This window comes from Schistocerca serialis, chromosome 9 (genome assembly GCF_023864345.2).
Source record: "Schistocerca serialis cubense isolate TAMUIC-IGC-003099 chromosome 9, iqSchSeri2.2, whole genome shotgun sequence".
NCBI lineage: Eukaryota > Metazoa > Arthropoda > Insecta > Orthoptera > Acrididae > Schistocerca > Schistocerca serialis.
The window spans coordinates 495,681,530-495,701,879 of record NC_064646.1 but is presented as its reverse complement, the minus strand read 5'-3'; the positions used below and the strand labels follow the sequence as shown (position 1 = coordinate 495,701,879).

General features: G+C 40.7%; 2 protein-coding genes across 3 annotated transcripts in view; one reads left to right on the top strand and one right to left on the bottom strand.

The window, feature by feature from the left end:
* The window catches only part of LOC126419170 (bleomycin hydrolase), a 111,641-nt gene extending 99,390 nt beyond the window's left edge, over positions 1-12,251 (top strand). For both annotated transcript variants that reach the window (XM_050086298.1, XM_050086297.1), the window contains exons 8-9: positions 815-935; positions 11,489-12,251. In XM_050086298.1, the coding sequence (XP_049942255.1) occupies positions 815-935; positions 11,489-11,704 (337 nt within the window). In that variant the 3' untranslated portion in view covers positions 11,705-12,251. The remainder of the gene's footprint in view (positions 1-814; positions 936-11,488) is intronic.
* The window catches only part of LOC126419171 (uncharacterized), a 75,964-nt gene continuing 67,614 nt past the window's right edge, over positions 12,001-20,350 (bottom strand). The window contains exon 3 of the mRNA XM_050086299.1: positions 12,001-13,716. Within this exon, the coding sequence (XP_049942256.1) occupies positions 13,432-13,716 (285 nt within the window). The 3' untranslated portion in view covers positions 12,001-13,431. The remainder of the gene's footprint in view (positions 13,717-20,350) is intronic.

Here is a 20,350-nt window from a genome sequence, read left to right as displayed (position 1 = left end):
TGTGTCTGTATATGTGCAGATGGATATGTGTGTGTGCGCGAGTGTATACTTGTCCTTTTTTCCCCCCCTAAGGTAAGTCTTTCCGCTCCCGGGATTGGAATGACTCCTTACCCTCTCCCTTAAAACCCACATCCTTTCATCTTTCCCTCTTTCCTGATGAAGCAACCGTTGGTTGCGAAAGCTTGAATTTTGTGTATTTGTGTTTGTTTGTGTGTCTATCAACATACCAACGCTTTTGTTTGGTAAGTTACATCATCTTTGTTTTTAGATATATTTTTCCCACGTGGAATGTTTCCCTTATGATTGTAATGTGTGGAAAAGTCTTTGGACACCTATATCCTGCAGCGAATGCTGAACAGCTGGTTACTAATATTATCTGTCTATTGTACTGATCTTATTTTGTTAGTTAATTTATGTCCACTGGTATGTATTCATTCAAGTTATGGCACTAATTATAACATTGTTGTGCAAACCATTTCATTGCTCAGAACTACTACTGTTTGGTGATCAAGGCACAGGCACATTTGTGTTGTATGTTGATAATGTTACATGTAGGTGGACAACTTGCTAATTTTTGACAGAAAAGAGGGAGAAAGGTTCAGTGTATTTTGTCTTTGAGTTGCATGCATTTTCAGCTAAACCATTCATTAACGACTTTCTCTTTATACAGTTTCACAGAACAAAATTAAGACACACTTTCTCTGTATACATTATATTTATTTATGCATATCTTTGTGCTGTTCAAGATGCTTGTGACTATCTTGCTTATGATACTAAAATACAGAAGTAACTAACTGTCTTATTTTTGTTGCAGACACGATTACAAATTAGTTTTTGGTGTCGATGTTACTGTGGGGCTCTCAAAGGCTGATAGACTCGTGTATGGAGAGGGTGTAATGAATCATGCAATGGCATTCACAGCTGTCTCAGTTGGTGTGAGTATCTGTCATACAGGGCACTGGTAAGCTCTAATCAAATGTTAAGAGTGATATGAACAGCAATGAAGGATTATTTTGTATAAAATTGTGAAAAGGATCACATGTGTGGTTATATTTTAGATTTGGTGACAGTTTCACTACAATACCAATAGTATTCCCGAAATCTTATGTTCTGTGAATGCAGCGAGTTCAGTAAGTGCTGATGCACTCTTGCTTGGTGTACAGACTTTTGAGTTGTAAAAACAGCAACATAGCCTATAAGGGAGGGATTTTTTTATGTGGGAGGCACAGCAGCTGTGGAAATGCAGGTACTGTTGATGTTGGTGGTTTCAACAGCTGCCATTCCTTCCACACCAAAAAAGCCCCCCAATACAGCCAGTCTATTTGCAGTGACAAAAATTCCCTTGCCCAGTATGCTAAGGATCTCACTAAGGCCTTCACAGACAGTGACTACCCCCAAGACCTACACTAGACCACCAATAGAATTTCTGTGCAGTATCCTCACATATCCCCAGTCCTCCCGCCACCAACAACCAGCTACAAAGGAGTGCCCACTTCATCTTCCAGTACCACCCCAGACTGGAACAGTTGATACGTATCCTTTGTCAGGACTTTGCCTTGATATGAGGGACACCCTACCCACGATTTTTCTTACCCCTGCAAAATGGTGTTCCCCCATCATCCAACTGACCTACACAACATCCTATTCCATTCCTATGCCACTTCATATCCCATCCCCTTGACACAAGGATCATATCCCTGTTAGGGAGGTGAGAGACCTGTCCTACACATCAACCCAGGATATCATATTTCACAACCATCTCAAGCATATCCCATCTTATTATAGGCAGGGTCACCTGTGGAATCAGTCATACTGTAATCTTTGCACAATCTTTGAAAGATGGATGTGATTATCTCTCAGCTGTCCAACTCTAAAGAATGACCGTCACTAAACCGTGGCCAAGAGCAATGTTGACTACCCAGTAGCAGAATGTATCATGCTTGAATTCAACAATTGCTTCACAATTTGTGCAGTCTTGATCCTACACCTCCTGCAGTACCAAGGTCTCTGAATTGCAGCAATGGGAGATGTCCTTATAACATATTTTTCAATCCTGGAATCCTCCTGATCGTAATCTCCACTAACACTATCCTCTCCTTCTACACCCACCTGCACCCCTTTTCTCATACCTTCCATACCATCACTCCATCTGTCAAGCACACCCCCACCTACGTCCAAACCCCAGTTCACTGTTCCACCTCACCATGTGGCACACTAACTCTTTTGCTGCCTGTACCGGTGCAAGTTCACTGGAGCAACATTCCAATCCTATTATTTTTCTGTGTCTCATTCAGTCCCCCCCCCCCCCCTTCCTCTCTCTCTCTCTCTCTCTCTCTCTCTCTCTCTCTCTCTCTCTCTCTCTGTGTGTGTGTGTGTGTGTGTGTGTGTGTGTGTGGCGGGGGGGGGGGGGGGGGGGGGGCACTTGGGACCATTAGCTCTGGTGTTCTATTGAGTAAAATCTTCAAAAAAGTAAGCATTATGTGGAGGGATGGTACAGACATTTTCTGACCCAGGCAAATATTTCCATTATATCGGTTAGGTGTACTGTCAGAGGGAAACACAACCATCTTTTCATGTTTTATTATAATACGAAAGTAAATTGGTAAGTTGGTTAAATATTTTGCATTCAAATGGCCTTGTCAACTAAGGAGAACAATCAAACATATGGTTTTACTTAACATTTTAACAATATTTTAAAGAAGAAGAAGAAAAAGAGAATGAATTATATTCAATATGTAGGAGAAGTCTGACAGACATGTTCTAATCAGAAAATCACTTGTGCAAGAAGCTTTCTCTGAATTAAAGAGAGAGAGAGAGAGAGAGAGAGAATGGACAAAACTGAAATACTGATCATGTTTCGTGGAGTACAAGTGGCAGATTGACTGTGGAAAGAGATATGAGCTTCTCAGTAAAGGCATTGGACATAACAAGGAGGTATGAGTATATAAAATACACCACAGAATTGATTCCCCTCCGTACTGTAACTTGTCAGTTTTCACTGTGGCACCATCTGTTTACTTAAGTCCAGATCCAAAGCTGCAAAGAGACCCAGAGAAATGCCCCTCTCAGATAAAACTACTGAAATCCTAGTGACAGATTGCTGAATAATTCACAACAAAGTGTCAGTAGTTTAAAGCACTACTAAAAGGTAATGGAGATCACAGTACTAGGTACAGAAAGTTGGTTGGCTATTTTTCAGAAGAGAAAAGTGCAGTATTTTCCAGCAGGCTATTCTTCCAGTCTCTTCAGGGTCAGCAGTAATTCGTGAGAGGGTGATGTAGAAATAGAAGTGGAATAGAAAATGGAAAAACTCATTCCAGAAAATGGAGAAGTTGTCCACAAAAAAATAACACTCCACAAGATTTATCATTACAGACAACTTGCTGTTGATCGCAGTTGACATACTTAAAATGTTCCCACGAGATATACTGTTAACTTGAGGAAATGTCTTTTCATTATCAAAAAACATTGTTGTTACATGCTGCTCATGTAGGTATGCCTCCTCTACAGCGGTCTCCCATACATCTGCATATACATATATATACTCCGTAAGCCACTGCTCCACACTTGGCGGAGGATACGTTGTACCAATATTATCAACAGTGGAAAATTCAGGATGGAATGTGACAATATTATGAAAGGATAGTTGTTGCCATATAGCAGAGATGCTGAGTCGCAGATGGGCACAACCAAAAGACTATCAGATAAGAAGCTTTCAGCCAACAAGACCTTCGTTTGAGACAGATATCTTGGACAAGGGACTTATTGGCTGAAAGCTCATTTTCTGACAGTTTTTTTTGTTCCCAGAATGAGATTTTCACTCTGCAGCGGAGTGTGCGCTGATATGAAACTTCCTGGCAGATTAAAACTGTGTGCCCGACCGAGACTCGAACTCGGGACCTTTGCCTTTCGCGGGCAAGTGCTCTACCAACTGAGCCACCGAAGCACGACTCACGCCCGGTACTCACAGCTTTACTTCTGCCAGTATCTCGTCTCCTACCTTCCAAACTTTACAGAAGCTCTTCTGCGAACCTTGCAGAACTAGCACTCTTGAAAGAAAGGATACAGCGGAGACATGGCTTAGCCACAGCCTGGGGGATGTTTCCAGAATGAGATTTTCACTCTGCAGCGGAGTGTGCGCTGATATGAAACTTCCTGGCAGATTAAAACTGTGTGCCCGACCGAGACTCGAACTCGGGACCTTTGCCTTTCGCGGGCAAGTGCTCTACCAACTGAGCCACCGAAGCACGACTCACGCCCGGTACTCACAGCTTTACTTCTGCCAGTATCTCGTCTCCTACCTTCCAAACTTTACAGAAGCTCTTCTCGTCTCCTACCTTCCAAACTTTACAGAAGCTCTTCGCAGAAGAGCTTCTGTAAAGTTTGGAAGGTAGGAGACGAGATACTGGCAGAAGTAAAGCTGTGAGTACCGGGCGTGAGTCGTGCTTCGGTGGCTCAGTTGGTAGAGCACTTGCCCGCGAAAGGCAAAGGTCCCGAGTTCGAGTCTCGGTCGGGCACACAGTTTTTAATCTGCCAGGAAGTTTCAGTTTTTTTGTTGTGCGTATCTGCAACTCAGCATTTCTGCTATATGGTGAGTAGCAACTATGCTTTTCATAATAATATACTAATATTATCAATTTTCTTTCCTATACCATTCAGGTATTGAGTAATGTAAAATGTCTAATTGCCTCTGAATGTGCTTCAGTCTCTCTCATCTTATTCTCACAATCCCTTCTCGAGATATACAATGGTGGTAGCATAATGAGTGTGTGCGGATATTTTCAAATACAGGTTTTCTTAATTTACCTAACAGTGTTTTGTGAGAACTTCTTCCAACGATTACCATTTCTGTTGCATCATCATATGGGCTATACCAGCCTGTTGCTATTCTAGCCACACATCTGTGGATTAATTCAACGACTGCTGTTGTTCCTATGTGATCCAATTACTGGACCAATAGTCTAGAACTGGTGGCATTAGTACCTTGTATGCATTTTCCTAGAGCCCCTTCCAACAAATCTAAGTCTTGTACATGTACCATGTGGTATGGTCAAGATGCTGACCACAAATCTTCTAATCCAATATTTGCCCAAGTCTTCTGCAACTCTCTATCTTCCTAATGATCGTCCCATGATGGAACTTTCTGTACATGACAGTGTTGTCAACAAACAGTCCTATAATGCTGCTGATCCTCTTTGATACATCATTTGTGTGTATTGAAAACATAAGGGCCTGTTATTGTTCCTTTGCGTGCACCATGTTGCTTTCATTTCTGTGGAACATTCACCATCCAGTTCTATTCTAGATTCGATTATTGAAATATTCCCTGTGATAACCACATATCTGAGAAGATAATCCATGTTATCGTACATCGGTTGGTAGTTGATGATGTAGCACAGGTTCAAACACATTATGGATATCTAAGAAGACAGGGTTTACCTGTTCACCTGCATCTATTGTGTATGAATAAAGCAAGCTGTGTTTTTCTTGAATCTGTGCTGAGAGCTTGTATTCCTCAAGAAACATCACAAGTGTGTGAGCTTACAATATAGTCTGTGGTCCCGCAACAGACTGACATCAACAATATTGATCGGTAATTATGTGCATTCAACATTTTATCCTTTGTGTAAACAGGAATGACAAATTAAGTTCTTTTCTAGTCACGTAGGTCCATATGCTGCATGAAATATTGTTGATAAACACAATCTGTGGTAACAGCTAATTTTACATTGTATTCAATATGAAATATAAGTGGAACTCAATGAGGGATTGATTCTTTGTTGGCCTTAAGTAGTCTTAAATGTTTTTCAATAACATGGCTGCTAATATTGAAATATTTAATTTGTAAGTCTCATCAGTAATCCAGCATTGATACGGTAGTTTACTCATATGTGGATACATTTTTAAATATAATATTTAATATTTCTGCTTTCTGCCAGCTGTTTCCAGTTTCATCACCAGATTGACCCATGAGAAATTGAGTGGAAGGTTTGGTTTCATTCATTGACTTCACCTATGATCCTGGCAGTGAAACTTCTTCTAGACATCACACATATTCCTTCCTGTTGATGCACAAATTACTGTTAAGTTTTCTCTGGCACATTCTGTGCAGTAGTGTCAGTTTTCACAAAACTTTCATAATTGTATCATTAAACTGAGACGAGTATTAGCAGTTTATTTTATTATTATTATTATTTTTTACTAGGTACAACTTTCAGCTTTAAATGCAATTTTTCTGCATTTTTGCTAAATCTGAACTAAATGTTCTCAATTTGCAACTTAGTCACTGTTCATGACACATACTTGCCTAATGTTCTCACCCCCCCCCCCCCCCCCCCAAAAAAAAGTTGTTTGTTCCTGTAATAGTATCAGGGTTCTCTATTATTCATAACATTCTTAAAAAGATTGGGTTTGTTTCTAACTAGTATATCTACAACTTTTGTTTTTCCACATATGTGATGTATGTCTAATCGTTTGTGGCAATTTTCTATATTACTTTCCAAGGCAGTTTATCCATAATGCCAGTGATGTTTTCCCATTTGATACTCAGCACATTAAAGACACTTACTCCTGTTATTGTATGACTACACCCTCTCACTACTCAGGGTATTTCGAGCTGCCCACCAGGATGAATGGCCACCACCAAACTGTGGCCGAGAGCTAAGCAGACCACCGTGTGTCACAACATGCAGCTGAACTAACATTCTGGATTTCAGTTCTGCTTCGCAACCTGGCCATCTGGATCCTCCCTCCATCATCAGCTTCCCTGAACTGTGCACAGATGGGAGTTAGTCTGGCAGCACATTCTCGGCTCCTGCAATATCCTTTTGTTTGAAACATCTGTTGACATATCAATATCTCAAATATATTACTCACTGTATTCTACCCAGGAATTAACAGTGTCGTAAAAACCCTGAGCAAAGATGCATTTCATCAACTTAGGGATTGTATTCCATATCAGTGCCAATATTTAATGAGCAATGTGGTATTTCATTTTTGAAGTAGCAGTGTGCTGCAACTTACTTGATATATTTTGGGATTACTACATAATTTTTTCGAATAGTAATGTGAGAAGAACTTTGGTACTGTTAGATAACAAACCTATGGGAATAACCTATAGAGTTAATTATTGCTCCCCTTCAAAAATAATTTAGTACAGTATGACAAATGTGGCAACAACATGTCCAATAGATTGTCACAGATTAAGGAATGCCTGTCCCAGCACAATCATTTGCGTGAACATGTGGTGGGGTGGATAACATTTAATGTCATTGCAGTGATGTCAGCTTTTGCATTTATATTACACACATAACTTGCTTTGCTAGTATCTGTAACAGAACTATATTTGTCTCAAAAGAATGACCGATCATTTACGCAACAGCTCTTGTGTGTTTTATTCACATGTGTAAACTTCAACATTAGTACAATTGAAGATGGATTCAAAAGATTTTTATGTGAGCTTTCTGTAAGATTATTGGATGTTAGAGAGAGAGAGAGAGGGAGGGAAGGAAACATTCCACGTGGGAAAAATATATCTAAAAACAAAGATGATGTGACTTACCAAACAAAAGCGCTGGCTGGTCGATAGACACACATACATACACACAAAATTCAAGCTTTCGCATCCAACGGTTGCTTCATCAGGAAAGAGGGAAGGAGAGGGAAAGACGAAAGGATGTGGGTTTTAGGGTAGAGGGTAAGGAGTCATTCCAATCCCGGGAGCGGAAAGACTTACCTTAGGGGGAAAAAAGGACAGATATACACTCGCGCGCACTCACACACATATCCATCTGCACATACACAGACACAAGCAGACATTTGTAAAGGCAAAGAGTTTGGGCAGAGATGTCAGTCGAGGCGGAAGTAAAAAGGCAAAGATGTTGTTGAAAGACAGGTGAGGTATGAGCGGCGGCAACTTGAAATTAGCGGAGGTTGAGGCCTGACGGATAACGAGAAGAGAGGATATACTGAAGGGCAAGTTCCCATCTCCAGAGTTCTGACAGGTTGGTGTTAGTGGGAAGTATCCAGATAACCTGGACAGTATAACACTGTGCCAAGATGTGCTGGCCGTGCACCAAGGCATGTTTAGCCACAGGGTGATCCTCATTACCAACAAACACTGTCTGCCTGTGTCCATTCATGTGAATGGACAGTTTGTTGCTGGTCATTCCCACATAGAAAGCTTCACAGTGTAGGCAGGTCAGTTGGTAAATCATGTGGGTGCTTTCACACGTGGCTCTGCCTTTGATCGTGTACACATTCCGGGTTACAGGACTGGAGTAGGTGGTGGTGGGAGGGTGCATGGGACAGGTTTTACACAGGGGGCGGTTACAAGGGTAGGAGCCAGAGGGTAGGGAAGGTGGTTTGGGGATTTCATAGGGATGAACTAAGAGGTTACGAAGGTTAGGTGGACGGCGGAAAGACAGTCTTGGTGGAGTGGGGAGGATTTCATGAAGGATGGATCTCATTTCAGGGCAGGATTTGACGAAGTCGTATCCCTGCTGGAGAGCCATATTCAGAGTCTGATCCACTCCTGGAAAGTATCCTGTCACAAGTGGGGCACTTTAGTGGTTCTTCTGTAGGAGGTTCCGGGTTTGATGGGATGAGGAAGTGGCTCTGGTTATTTGCTTCTGTACCAGGCCGGGAGGGTAGTTGCGGGATGCGAAAGCTGTTTTCAGGTTGTTGGTGTAATGGTTCAGGGATTCCGGACTGGAGCAGATTCGTTTGCCACGAAGACCTAGGCTGTAGGGAAGGGACCGTTTGATGTGGAATGGGTGGCAGTTGTCATACTTGAGGTACTGTTGCTTGTTGGTGGGTTTGATGTGGACAGACGTGTGAAGCTGGCCATTGGACAGATGGAGGTCAACGTCAAGGAAAGTGGCATGGGATTTGGAGTAGGACAAGGTGAATCTGATGGAACCAAAGGAGTTGAGGTTGGAGAGGAAATTCTGGAGTTTTTCTTCACTGTGAGTCCAGATCATGAAGATGTCATCAATAAATCTGTACCAAACTTTGGGTTGGCAGGCCTGGGTAACCAAGAAGGCTTCCTCTAAGTGACCCATGAATAGGTTGGCGTACGAGGGGGCCATCCTGGTACCCATGGCTATAACCAGAGCCACTTCCTCATCCCCTCAAACCCACAGAACCACCACAAAAGTGCCCCACTTGTGACAGGATACTTTCCGGGACTGGATCAGACTCTGAATGTGGCTCTCCAGCAGGGATACGACTTCCTCAAATCCTGCCCTGAAATGAGCTCCATCCTTCATGAAATCCTCCCCACTCCACCAAGACTGTCTTTCCGCCGTCCACCTAACCTTCGTAACTTCTTAGTTCATCCCTATGAAATCCCCAAACCACCTTCCCTACCCTCTGGCTCCTATCCTTGTAACCGCCCCCGATGCAAAACCTGTCCCATGCACCCTCCCACCACCACCTACTCCAGTCCTGTAACCCGGAAGGTGTACACGATCAAAGGCAGAGCCACGTGTGAAAGCACCCACGTGATTTACCAACTGACCTGCCTACACTGTGATGCATTCTATGTGGGAATGACCAGCAACAAACTGTCCATTCGCATGAATGGACACAGGCAGGCAGTGATGTTGGTAATGAGGATCACCCTGTGGCTAAACATGCCTTGGTGCACGGCCAGCACATCTTGGCACAGTGTTACACCGTCTGGGTTATCTGGATATCCCACTAACACCAACCTGTCAGAACTCCGGAGATGGGAACTTGCCCGTCAGTATATCCTCTCTTCTCGTTATCCGCCAGGCCTCAACCACCGCTAATTTCAAGTTGCCGCCGCTCATACCTCACCTGTCTTTCAACAACATCTTTGCCTCTTTACTTCCGCCTCGACTGACATCTCTGCCCAAACTCTTTGACTTTACAAATGTCTGCTTGTGTCTGTGTATGTGCGGATGGATATGTGTGTGTTTGCGAGTGTATACCTGTCCTTTTTTCCCCTTAAGGTAAGTCTTTCCGCTCCCGGGATTGGAATGACTCCTTACCCTTTCCCTTAAAACCCACATCCTTTCATCTTTCCCTCTCCTTCCCTTTTTCCTAATGAAGCAACCGTTGGTTGCGAAAGCTTGAATTCTGTGTATGTTTGTGTGTGTATCGACCTGCCAGCGCTTTTGTTTGGTAAGTCACATCATCTTTGTTTTTATATTTTATATGTGGTGGTGGTCTTCAGTCCTGAGACTGGTTTGATGCAGCTCTCCATGCTACTCTACCCTGTGCAACCTTCTTCATCTCCCAGTACCTCCTGCAACCTACATCCTTCTGAATCTGCTTAGTGTGCTAGTGTATTCATCTCTTGGTCTCCCTCTACGATTTTTACCCTCCACGTTGCCCTCCAGTACTAAATTTGTGATCCCTTGATGCCTCAGAACATGTCCTACCAATCGATCCCTTCTTCTAGTCAAGTTGTGCCACAAACTCTTCTTCTCCCCAGTTCTATTAAATACCTCCTCATTACTTGTGTGATCTATCCATCTAATCTTCAGCATTCTTCTGTAGCACCACATTTCGAAAGCTTCTATTCTCTTCTTGTCCAAACTATTTATCGTCCATGTTTCCCTTCCATACATGGCTACACTCCACACAAATACTTTCAGAAACGACTTCCTGACACTTAAATCTATACTCGATGTTAACAAATTTCTCTTATTCAGAAACACTTTCCTTGCCATTGCCAGTCTACATTTTATATCCTCCCTACTTCGACCATCATCAGTTATTTTGCTCCCCAAATAGCAAAACTCCTTTACTACTTCTATTTTAGGTGACTCATTTTCTAATCTAATTCCCTCACCATCATCCGACTTAATTCGACTATATTCCATTAACCTCGTTTTGCTTTTGTTGATGTTCATCTTATATCCTCCTTTCAAGCCACTGTCCATTCCATTCAACTGCTCTTCCAAGTCCTTCGCTGTCTCTGACAGAATTACAATGTCATCGGCGAACCTCAAAGTTTTTATTTCTTCTCCATGGATTTTAATACCTACTCCAAATTTTTCTTTTGTTTCCTTTACTGCTTGCTTAATATACAGATTGAATAACATGGGGGAGAGGCTACAGCCCTGTCTCACTCCCTTCCCAACCACTGCTTCCCTTTCATATCCCTCAACTCTTATAACTGCCATCTGGTTTCTATACGAATTGTAAATAGCCTTTCGCTCCCTGTATTTTACCCCTCTTGCCACCTTCAGAATTTGAAAGTGTGTGTGTGTGTGTAAAGAGAGAGTGCAATTTGTGGACAAGTTTAGAGAGGGGCCAACTAGATTTCTTTTTCTGATGACTACAGTGTTATTGTCTTTATTTATACTTAGAAATAACCAAGGAAGTTATAACTGTTTACTTCAATGTCCAATTGGCATACTAACAGGAGTGGGTTTAGCAGATGCTTATTTATTAAGTCTCCTTCACCTATCGTATATAGCTATGTACTCACATATTAACGGTAGTACTTTTGCAGGAAGATGGCAAGCCTACAAAGTTTCGTGTGGAAAACTCTTGGGGTGATGACAGAGGTGAGAAAGGGTACCTCTTGATGACTGCAGAGTGGTTTAAGGAATTTGTGCTTGAAATAGTCGTTGACCGCAAACTGGTGTCACGAGAAGTGCTTGAAGTGTTTGAGCAAGAACCTGTGGTTTTACCTGCTTGGGATCCCATGGGAACATTAGCTCATTGAAAAATATGCTATGCGTTAACCGTCATCCGCTGCTTTTGTCAGTGTTCCTTTGTGGAAGTGGTTTTGGGCATCAGATTGTGCTAGACATTTCGTCTCAAAAATTATCTGATGCTGCAGTGCAATTATACTGCAAGATATATGCAGCTCCTCTGTGTAAGGTGAAACATGAAATTACTTGGTAATTGGTGAGAAATGTTTTGAAATTTTGTTGCCAGTGCTATAATTTTTCATTTATTCTCGAATATATATCATACAATTTTATTTCTGAATTTATATTGTGTAACTCAAAAGGTGACTATGTTCTGTACTAGCAATTATATAGCTATAACCTGAGGTAAAATACCATTTTATATTATCCTTTATATGTACAGTAAGTTTTGATTCATATTTATAGTTATGTTCTGAAATTATCACAGATATTGCTCACAGATGGATGTGTTGAAGCAATTTTCTTCATTGATATACTTAATTGTTCAAACAATAAAAATGTACAGAAAAAGAAAATAATGTGAAGGTTAAATAAACAAACTTGTTCAGACATGTAAAAGGCATACAATTGTGTATCCCAGAAAAAATAACAGTGAAATCATTGAAGCAAAGACCCTAAGGCGGTGTCATATAAACGTGTATATGGATAGATGAAAGAAAGTGCTAACCCCCCAATTTCATTAGGATTAGTCTGGTCACACTATGCAATGTTTTTGAATGTGCCACATGCTCGTAACAAGTTTTTCCATATTTACAGCTAGAAAGAGCTGTCCACTTGTTAATTTGTTTTGTCTTACTGTATTTACATCCTTTTCTTTGAATTAAACCATACATGTAAAATGCAGCAACCGAAAATATGCTGTTGTGGATTAGCACTTTCCTCCACTGATCCCTTCAGATCTTCTATTATTGCATTCTAGAGTGTCTAACAGTGCAAGATTTCTTATGCCGTGTTTCCTATTATATAATTACCATACAGCAGGTTTTATTATTATTTACTTTTCGTGAGGAACAGTACCATGCACATTTCACAATTGTGTGTCGTTATATTGTTCTAAATAAATCTTACCTTTACATGTCAATGGAAAATTCTATACTTATCATTACACTTTTTAAATTGTGTGTTCCAAACAATACACAGTAAAAAGTCTTATCAGGTTCCCTTTTCCAGTTTTTTGCTGATTTACATAGTGTAATAAATTTAGTCGCTGTGGTGTATCCAAGGTAAATGGACATTCAATGCCAAAATAAATAACTCTTGGTGGAATTTTTCTTTGAAGTATCCTTTCATTTACAGCATGAAATCAGTACACATGGTACTAAATTCTGATGATGAGCAAGATTACATTCTACTTACATGGTTTATTGGCTATGTTTGCCATTTAGGATCAGTTTGGTTTTCAGGAAACTATGTAAGAATATAAAATACCAACAAGTTATATGTAAAACCATTATGTTTACTGTGCAATTTTTTTTTATCCTGCAGTTACAAAACACAACCATAGTACTGTGAAGGCCAGCAAAATTGTTTTTACTCTTATCGGTACGAAGCTACAGCTTCTGTATTTTGTTGTTTGTTTCACAGTTCCGTCATAAAAAAATTAGTGACATGTGGAATGAAATTAATACAAACACTTGCATGTAGTAAAATCTTCCTTTGTATGACGCAAGTAACAATTTGCATCCTAACACTGTTTCATAATTCTGATGTGTGAATAAATTCGTTAATTGCTATTCATTTAAGCTTGTCGGGATTTGGATTTTCTTCTGTTGTGCCTCTGCTGGTATGCATACCGAAGCTTTGCCCACACCCCTTGGCACATTCTGCTCAGTCGCGGATCCACTTCTTTCACAGACTTGGCAACAATGTATTGCTGCAGCACAAGCTGACGAGCAGCTCTCAGTCTGCCCTGTTGCATCAAACTGAGCGCCAAAAACAACTTACAGCGGGCCACAGTCAAAGCATCACCCAGGCGAAGTGCAAGCCACAACTGGCCAACAGATATTCGGCCAGCCATCACAGCCTGAAAATTAATATATAAATTTTGCAGCAAGTACAAAAATTATCCTCCTTATGCCAGAAGCACACAACATATGCTGGTTGTTTAAATGTATTAAAATAATACAGCACCTTACTCATGAACAAACTGAATACTGTGTGTTTTTGAGAATATGAAGTGAATTGCAAGCAAAAGTCAAGAGGTCTGAATCTGATCTTCTATATAAATAAACACTATATGATACTGACATTTAAACAATTGAACAGAAAGGTAATGCATGAGCTCTTATACCATATAGATGTGTTTTGAGGCTAGATAAGAGTTGGCAATATGGTTCACAGGTCTTACAACTCTGGAAAGAAACTGTCCAAATCCTGTTTTATACAGTATGCTATTTGTTCTTTAAAAAATCTATTCCTCTATAGTCTGAGTCATCAGCTGCATTTTCTCTGCCAAAACAGCAGATATTTGCAATTTTGTTTTTGCAATATGTAGCTAGAATCAGCCCAAAACTATACTGCCCATTATATCTTTCATGCAATGTCCAGTGTCAACAGAAAGAATCACTTTGTTTCAAATTGCAAACAACATGATTATTAAAGCAGACTTTACATGCCCATTTGATACAGCAATCTAAAATTAGTCTAGTGCAATATTTGATTTATCTATATGTATTGATATGGACATAAAACATTTACAATCACCAGTACTACAGCAGTGCTTGATCAGCAGTCAGCATGGTGTTATCGCTGCTGGAATACTGGTTATTCTAAGTGCTTTCCTGTTTGTGTTAATACACAGCGATAAAAGGAATACCGCAGTAGACTAATTTGCAACTGCTCTAGTGAGAGGGCATGTAAAATTCCACTTTAAAAATCTTTTCATCTGTCACAAGAAATTAACTGACTCTTTCCATCAACAATGGGTGTCTTGATGAGCAGTATTTGTTTAGGGTGGCTACAGCTAAACACTGCAATTACAAAATTGCAAACAGCACATCAGTGGTATCTACAAAAACATTTGTTCTTCCTAAATTAATGTGAAATGATGGAAAAACAAAAAATTATTACTTTAAACAACATTAGCGCTACAAGAACTGATCTTTACTTGGGTGACACTTTCAATTTTGTAGCGTTTCTCTTTTTTTCTTACTTGAAATTCCTAGATGAATCTGCAAATGAATTTGCTTCTTTTTTTTTTCTATTGCTACCACTACAAGGACAAGTTATGACAATAATTACTAAAGAAAGACCTGATGGTGATAATTAAAAATGCAACACTAATTTTAATCCAAACTTGCACAAGCTCCATGCATGAGAAACCAACAACTGTAGACAAAACAGAAACCGAAACATGGATTTACAAGAACACCAAGAGGATGGAGCAACTGAAAGGCTAACAACATGTCATATTAAATTTTTGGTCAAGTGCGTAACCAGTTCAGAACTACTGAACAGTAGATCAGTAGATGTCAGCAAATGATACTACACACACACACCTCCACATTTCTCTTAAGTTCACGAAAGCAACCATTGTTTTGAACACAAACAGAAAGAATCAAACAGTCACATTAATGTGACCACCGCCTATGTTAAGACATGCAATTACCACCCACAGACAACAGCACTATGAGTCCAGGGTACATAAATCGTGTTGAGGGAGTGTGGAAAACAGTGCAGTCATTGTCATAATGCAGAACCAGAATGATATATCTGATGTCCGAAAGATCACAATCATTGGTTTTCAGACGAAAGGTGGAAGCATTTCCGAAATGGCTAATTCCGTAAACTGTTTACGTGCTGCCGTGGTTAAAGTATACAGGATAGGGCAAAATGGCACGATCCAAAACGCTAAGGTAACAGTTACGCACCACACGTCATAAGTGATGGTTGAACGATAACTGCAGAGATCTATATGGGCAAATAAAAGTGCAACTGTTGAGCAATTAACACCCAGATGAGCTAGGGGCCTACCAACAGTATCTCCCCAACGACCATTCAGCAAATGTTGCTGCATATGAGTCTTTGCACCAGGCACCTGGTTCATGGGCCCATGCTGACTGCTGTTCATTGGTGACAAAGGCTAGAATTTCAATGCTGCAACTGGACATTCACCGAGTGGTGACAGGAATCCTTTTTGGATGAAAGTTTTATGCTCCATCGGACAGATGGCCATTGGCGTGTACGGGCCCTTCAACAATCCTAGGAAGAGTCCAGCCTGGAGGAGGGAGTGTTGTGGTCTGTGGAATGTTTTTATAGCATTCCCTGGATAATCCTGTCATTCTGGAAGGCACAGTTGGCTAACACAAATATGCATTTATCCTCGGGGACCATATGTAGTTTGGTTTTTCCTTGGCTCGATGGCATGTACTAGAAGGACAGTGCCATCTTTGCCTCAGCTCGCAACGTAAGTGCGTAATGCAGAGAGCACCAAGAAAAGTTTAGCATACTCCCCTGCTCACCAAATTTCCCGGATATAAACCTAATTGAGAATCTGTGGGACTATCTCGATCAGGCTGTTCTGGAATAAAAACTCAGACTGTAAAGGAAATATACAACAGAGCAAAACAAACTATCTAGGAGAACAGCTTTGCAAATTTTGCTTCAAAGGATATTTATTAGTCTTATCATGTCCTGTAGATCCTACACAAAGGAGCAACTTGAAGCATGTACGAATCACAATACACATTGAAAACAAAAACAGCTTTCAGGATCTACTTAACAATAAAGTATAACTTTATAATGTTATATAGTAGTTGTCCCCCCCCAATGAACCATGGACCTTGCCGTTGGTGGGGAGGCTTGCGTGCCTCGCGATACAGATAGCCGTACTGTAGGTACAACCACAACGGAGGGGTATCTGTTGAGAGGCCAGACAAACGTGTGGTTCCTGAAGAGGGGCAGCAGCCTTTTCAGTAGTTGCAAGGGCAACAGTCTGGATGATTGACTGATCTGGCCTTGTAACAATAACCAAAACGGCCTTGCTGTGCTGGTACTGCGAACGGCTGAAAGCAAGGGGAAACTACAGCCGTAATTTTTCCCGAGGGCATGCAGCTTTACTGTATGATTAAATGATGATGGCGTCCTCTTGGGTAAAATATTCCGGAGGTAAAATAGTCCCCCATTCGGATCTCCGGGCGGGGACTACTCAAGAGGATGTCGTTATCAGGAGAAAGAAAACTGGCGTTCTACGGATCGGAGCGTGGAATGTCAGATCTCTTAATCGGGCAGGTAGGTTAGAAAATTTAAAAAGGGAAATGGATAGGTTAAAGTTAGATATTGTGGGAATTAGTGAAGTTCGGTGGCAGGAGGAACAAGACTTTTGGTCAGGTGACTACAGGGTTATAAACACAAAGTCAAATAGGGGTAATGCAGGAGTAGGTTTAATAATGAATAGGAAAATAGGAATGCGGGTAAGCTACTACAAACAGCATAGTGAATGCATTATTGTGGCCAAGATAGATACGAAGCCCACACCTACTACAGTAGTACAAGTTTATATGCCAACTAGCTCTGCAGATGACGAAGAAATTGAAGAAATGTATGATGAAATAAAAGAAATTATTCAGATAGTGAAGGGAGACGAAAATTTAATAGTCATGGGTGACTGGAATTCGAGTGTAGGAAAAGGGAGAGAAGGAAACATAGTAGGTGAATATGGATTGGGGCTAAGAAATGAAAGAGGAAGCCGCCTGATAGAATTTTGCACAGAGCATAACTTAATCATAGCTAACACTTGGTTTAAGAATCATGATAGAAGGTTGTATACATGGAAGAACCCTGGAGATACTAAAAGGTATCAGATAGATTATATAATGGTAAGACAGAGATTTAGGAACCAGGTTTTAAATTGTAAGACATTTCCAGGGGCAGATGTGGACTCTGACCACAATCTATTGGTTATGACCTGTAGATTAAAACTGAAGAAACTGCAAAAAGGTGGGAATTTAAGGAGATGGGACCTGGATAAACTGAAAGAACCAGAGGTTGCACAGAGTTTCAGGGAGAGCATAAGGGAACAATTGAAAGGAATGGGGGAAAGAAATACAGTAGAAGAAGAATGGGTAGCTCTGAGGGATGAAGTAGTGAAGGCAGCAGACGATCAAGTAGGTAAAAAGAAGAGGGTTAGTAGAAATCCTTGGGTAACAGAAGAAATATTGAATTTAATTGATAAAAGGAGAAAATATAAAAATGCAGTAAATGAAGCAGGCAAAAAGGAATACAAACGTCTCAAAAATGAAATCGACAGGAAGTGCAAAATGGCTAAGCAGGGATGGCTAGAGGACAAATGTAAGGATGTAGAGGCTTATCTCACTAGGGGTAAGATAGATACTGCCTACAGGAAAATTAAAGAGACCTTTGGAGATAAGAGAACCACATGTATGAACATCAAGAGCTCAGATGGAAACCCAGTTCTAAGCAAAGAAGGGAAAGCAGAAAGGTGGAAGGAGTATATAGAGAGTCTATACAAGGGCGATGCACTTGAGGACAATATTATGGAAATGGAAGAGGATGTAGATGAAGATGAAATGGGAGATACGATACTGCGTGAAGAGTTTGACAGAGCACTGAAGGGCCTGAGTCGAAACAAGGCCCCCGGAGTAGACAACATTCCATTGGAACTACTGACGGCCTTGGGAGAGCCAGTCCTGACAAAACTCTACCATCTGGTGAGCAAGATGTATGAAACAGGCGAAATACCCTCAGACTTCAAGAAGAATATAATAATTCCAATCCCAAAGAAAGCAGGTGTTGACAGATGTGAAAATTACCGAACAATCAGTTTAATAAGCCACAGCTGCAAAGTACTAACACGAATTCTTTACAGACGAATGGAAAAACTAGTAGAAGCCGACCTCGGGGGAAGATCAGTTTGGATTCCGTAGAAATACTGGAACACGTGAGGCAATACTGACCTTACGACTTATCTTAGAAGAAAGATTAAGGAAAGGCAAACCTACATTTCTAGCATTTGTAGACTTAGAGAAAGCTTTTGACAATGTTGACTGGAATACTCTCTTTCAAATTCTAAAGGTGGCAGGGGTAAAATACAGGGAGCGAAAGGCTATTTACAACTTGTACAGAAACCAGATGGCAGTTATAAGAGTTGAGGGACATGAAAGGGAAGCAGTGGTTGGGAAGGGTGTAAGACAGGGTTGTAGCCTCTCCCCGATGTTATTCAATCTCTATATTGAGCAAGCAGTAAAGGAAACAAAAGAAAAATTCGGAGTAGGTATTAAAATCCATGGAGAAGAAATAAAAACTTTGAGGTTCGCCGATGACATTGTAATTCTGTCAGAGACAGCAAAGGACTTGGAAGAGCAGTTGAACGGAATGGATGGTGTCTTGAAGGGAGGATATAAGATGAACATCAACAAAAGCAAAACGAGGATAATGGAACATAGTCGAGTTAAGTCGGGTGATGCTGAGGGTATTAGATTAGGAAATGAGACACTTAAAGTAGTAAAGGAGTTTTGCTATTTGGGGAGCAAAATAACTGATGATGGACGAAGTAGAGAGGATATAAAATGTAGACTGGCAATGGCAAGGAAAGCGTTTCTGAAGAAGAGAAATTTGTTAACATCGAGTATAGATTTAAGCGTCAGAAAGTTATTTCTGAAAGTATTTGTATGGAGTGTAGCCATGTATGGAAGTGAAACATGGACGGTAAATAGTTTGGACAAGAAGAGAATAGAAGCTTTTGAAATGTGGTGCTACAGAAGAATGCTGAAGATTAGATGGGTAGATCACATAACTAATGAGGAAGTATTGAATAGGATTGGGGAGAAGAGAAGTTTGTGGCACAACTTGACCAGAAGAAGGGATCGGTTGGTAGGACATGTTCCGAGGCATCAAGGGATCACCAATTTAGTATTGGAGGGCAGCATGGAGGGTAAAAATCATAGGGGGAGACCAAGAGATGAATACACTAAGCAGATTCAGAAGGATGTAGGTTGCAGTAGGTACTGGGAGATGAAGAAGCTTGCACAGGATAGAGTAGCATGGAGAGCTGCATCAAACCAGTCTCAGGACTGAAGACCACAACAACAACAACAACAACATAGTAGTTGTACTTGCACCATAATATTAGGAGAAAAGTTGCTACTTTGAGAAGAAAAAGAAGCTGCTTGTTATTACTCAACGTCTACATAAAGGAAGAATAAAGGCCTGATTATGATAACAAAGCAACTTGTCATGCAGAAAACAAGACCCTTTAATTCTCAAATCTTGATAACCAGATAATTTGTAAAAGTACCAAATGAGGTAAGTTTGTGATTTTCTTTTAAATTTATAACAGGGCCGGCTCTACACAGGAGGAAATCTTGCTGCCGTCCAGGGCGGCAGATTTTTGGGGGTTGCAAAATGATAAATTCTAATGTGGTTCAGAAAAGAGAAGTTAAAGAAGACAATAAAGGTTTTGCATAACTGAAGAAGTGTGAGTATAATTTGGAAATATAATCATTTGTAAGATCTAGTGTCTTACTCGAAATTATCTATGATTCTGTGAAACAGATTACATGTGATGCACTGGTGTGGGTCTCCTAGGATGTGTCTTTCAAAATAGCAAAGCTTGATAGTGGCTTGCTGCCACCTCAGGAAACAAGACCCTTCAAGTCTCAAATCTTGATAACCAGACAATTTGTGAAAGTACCAAGTGA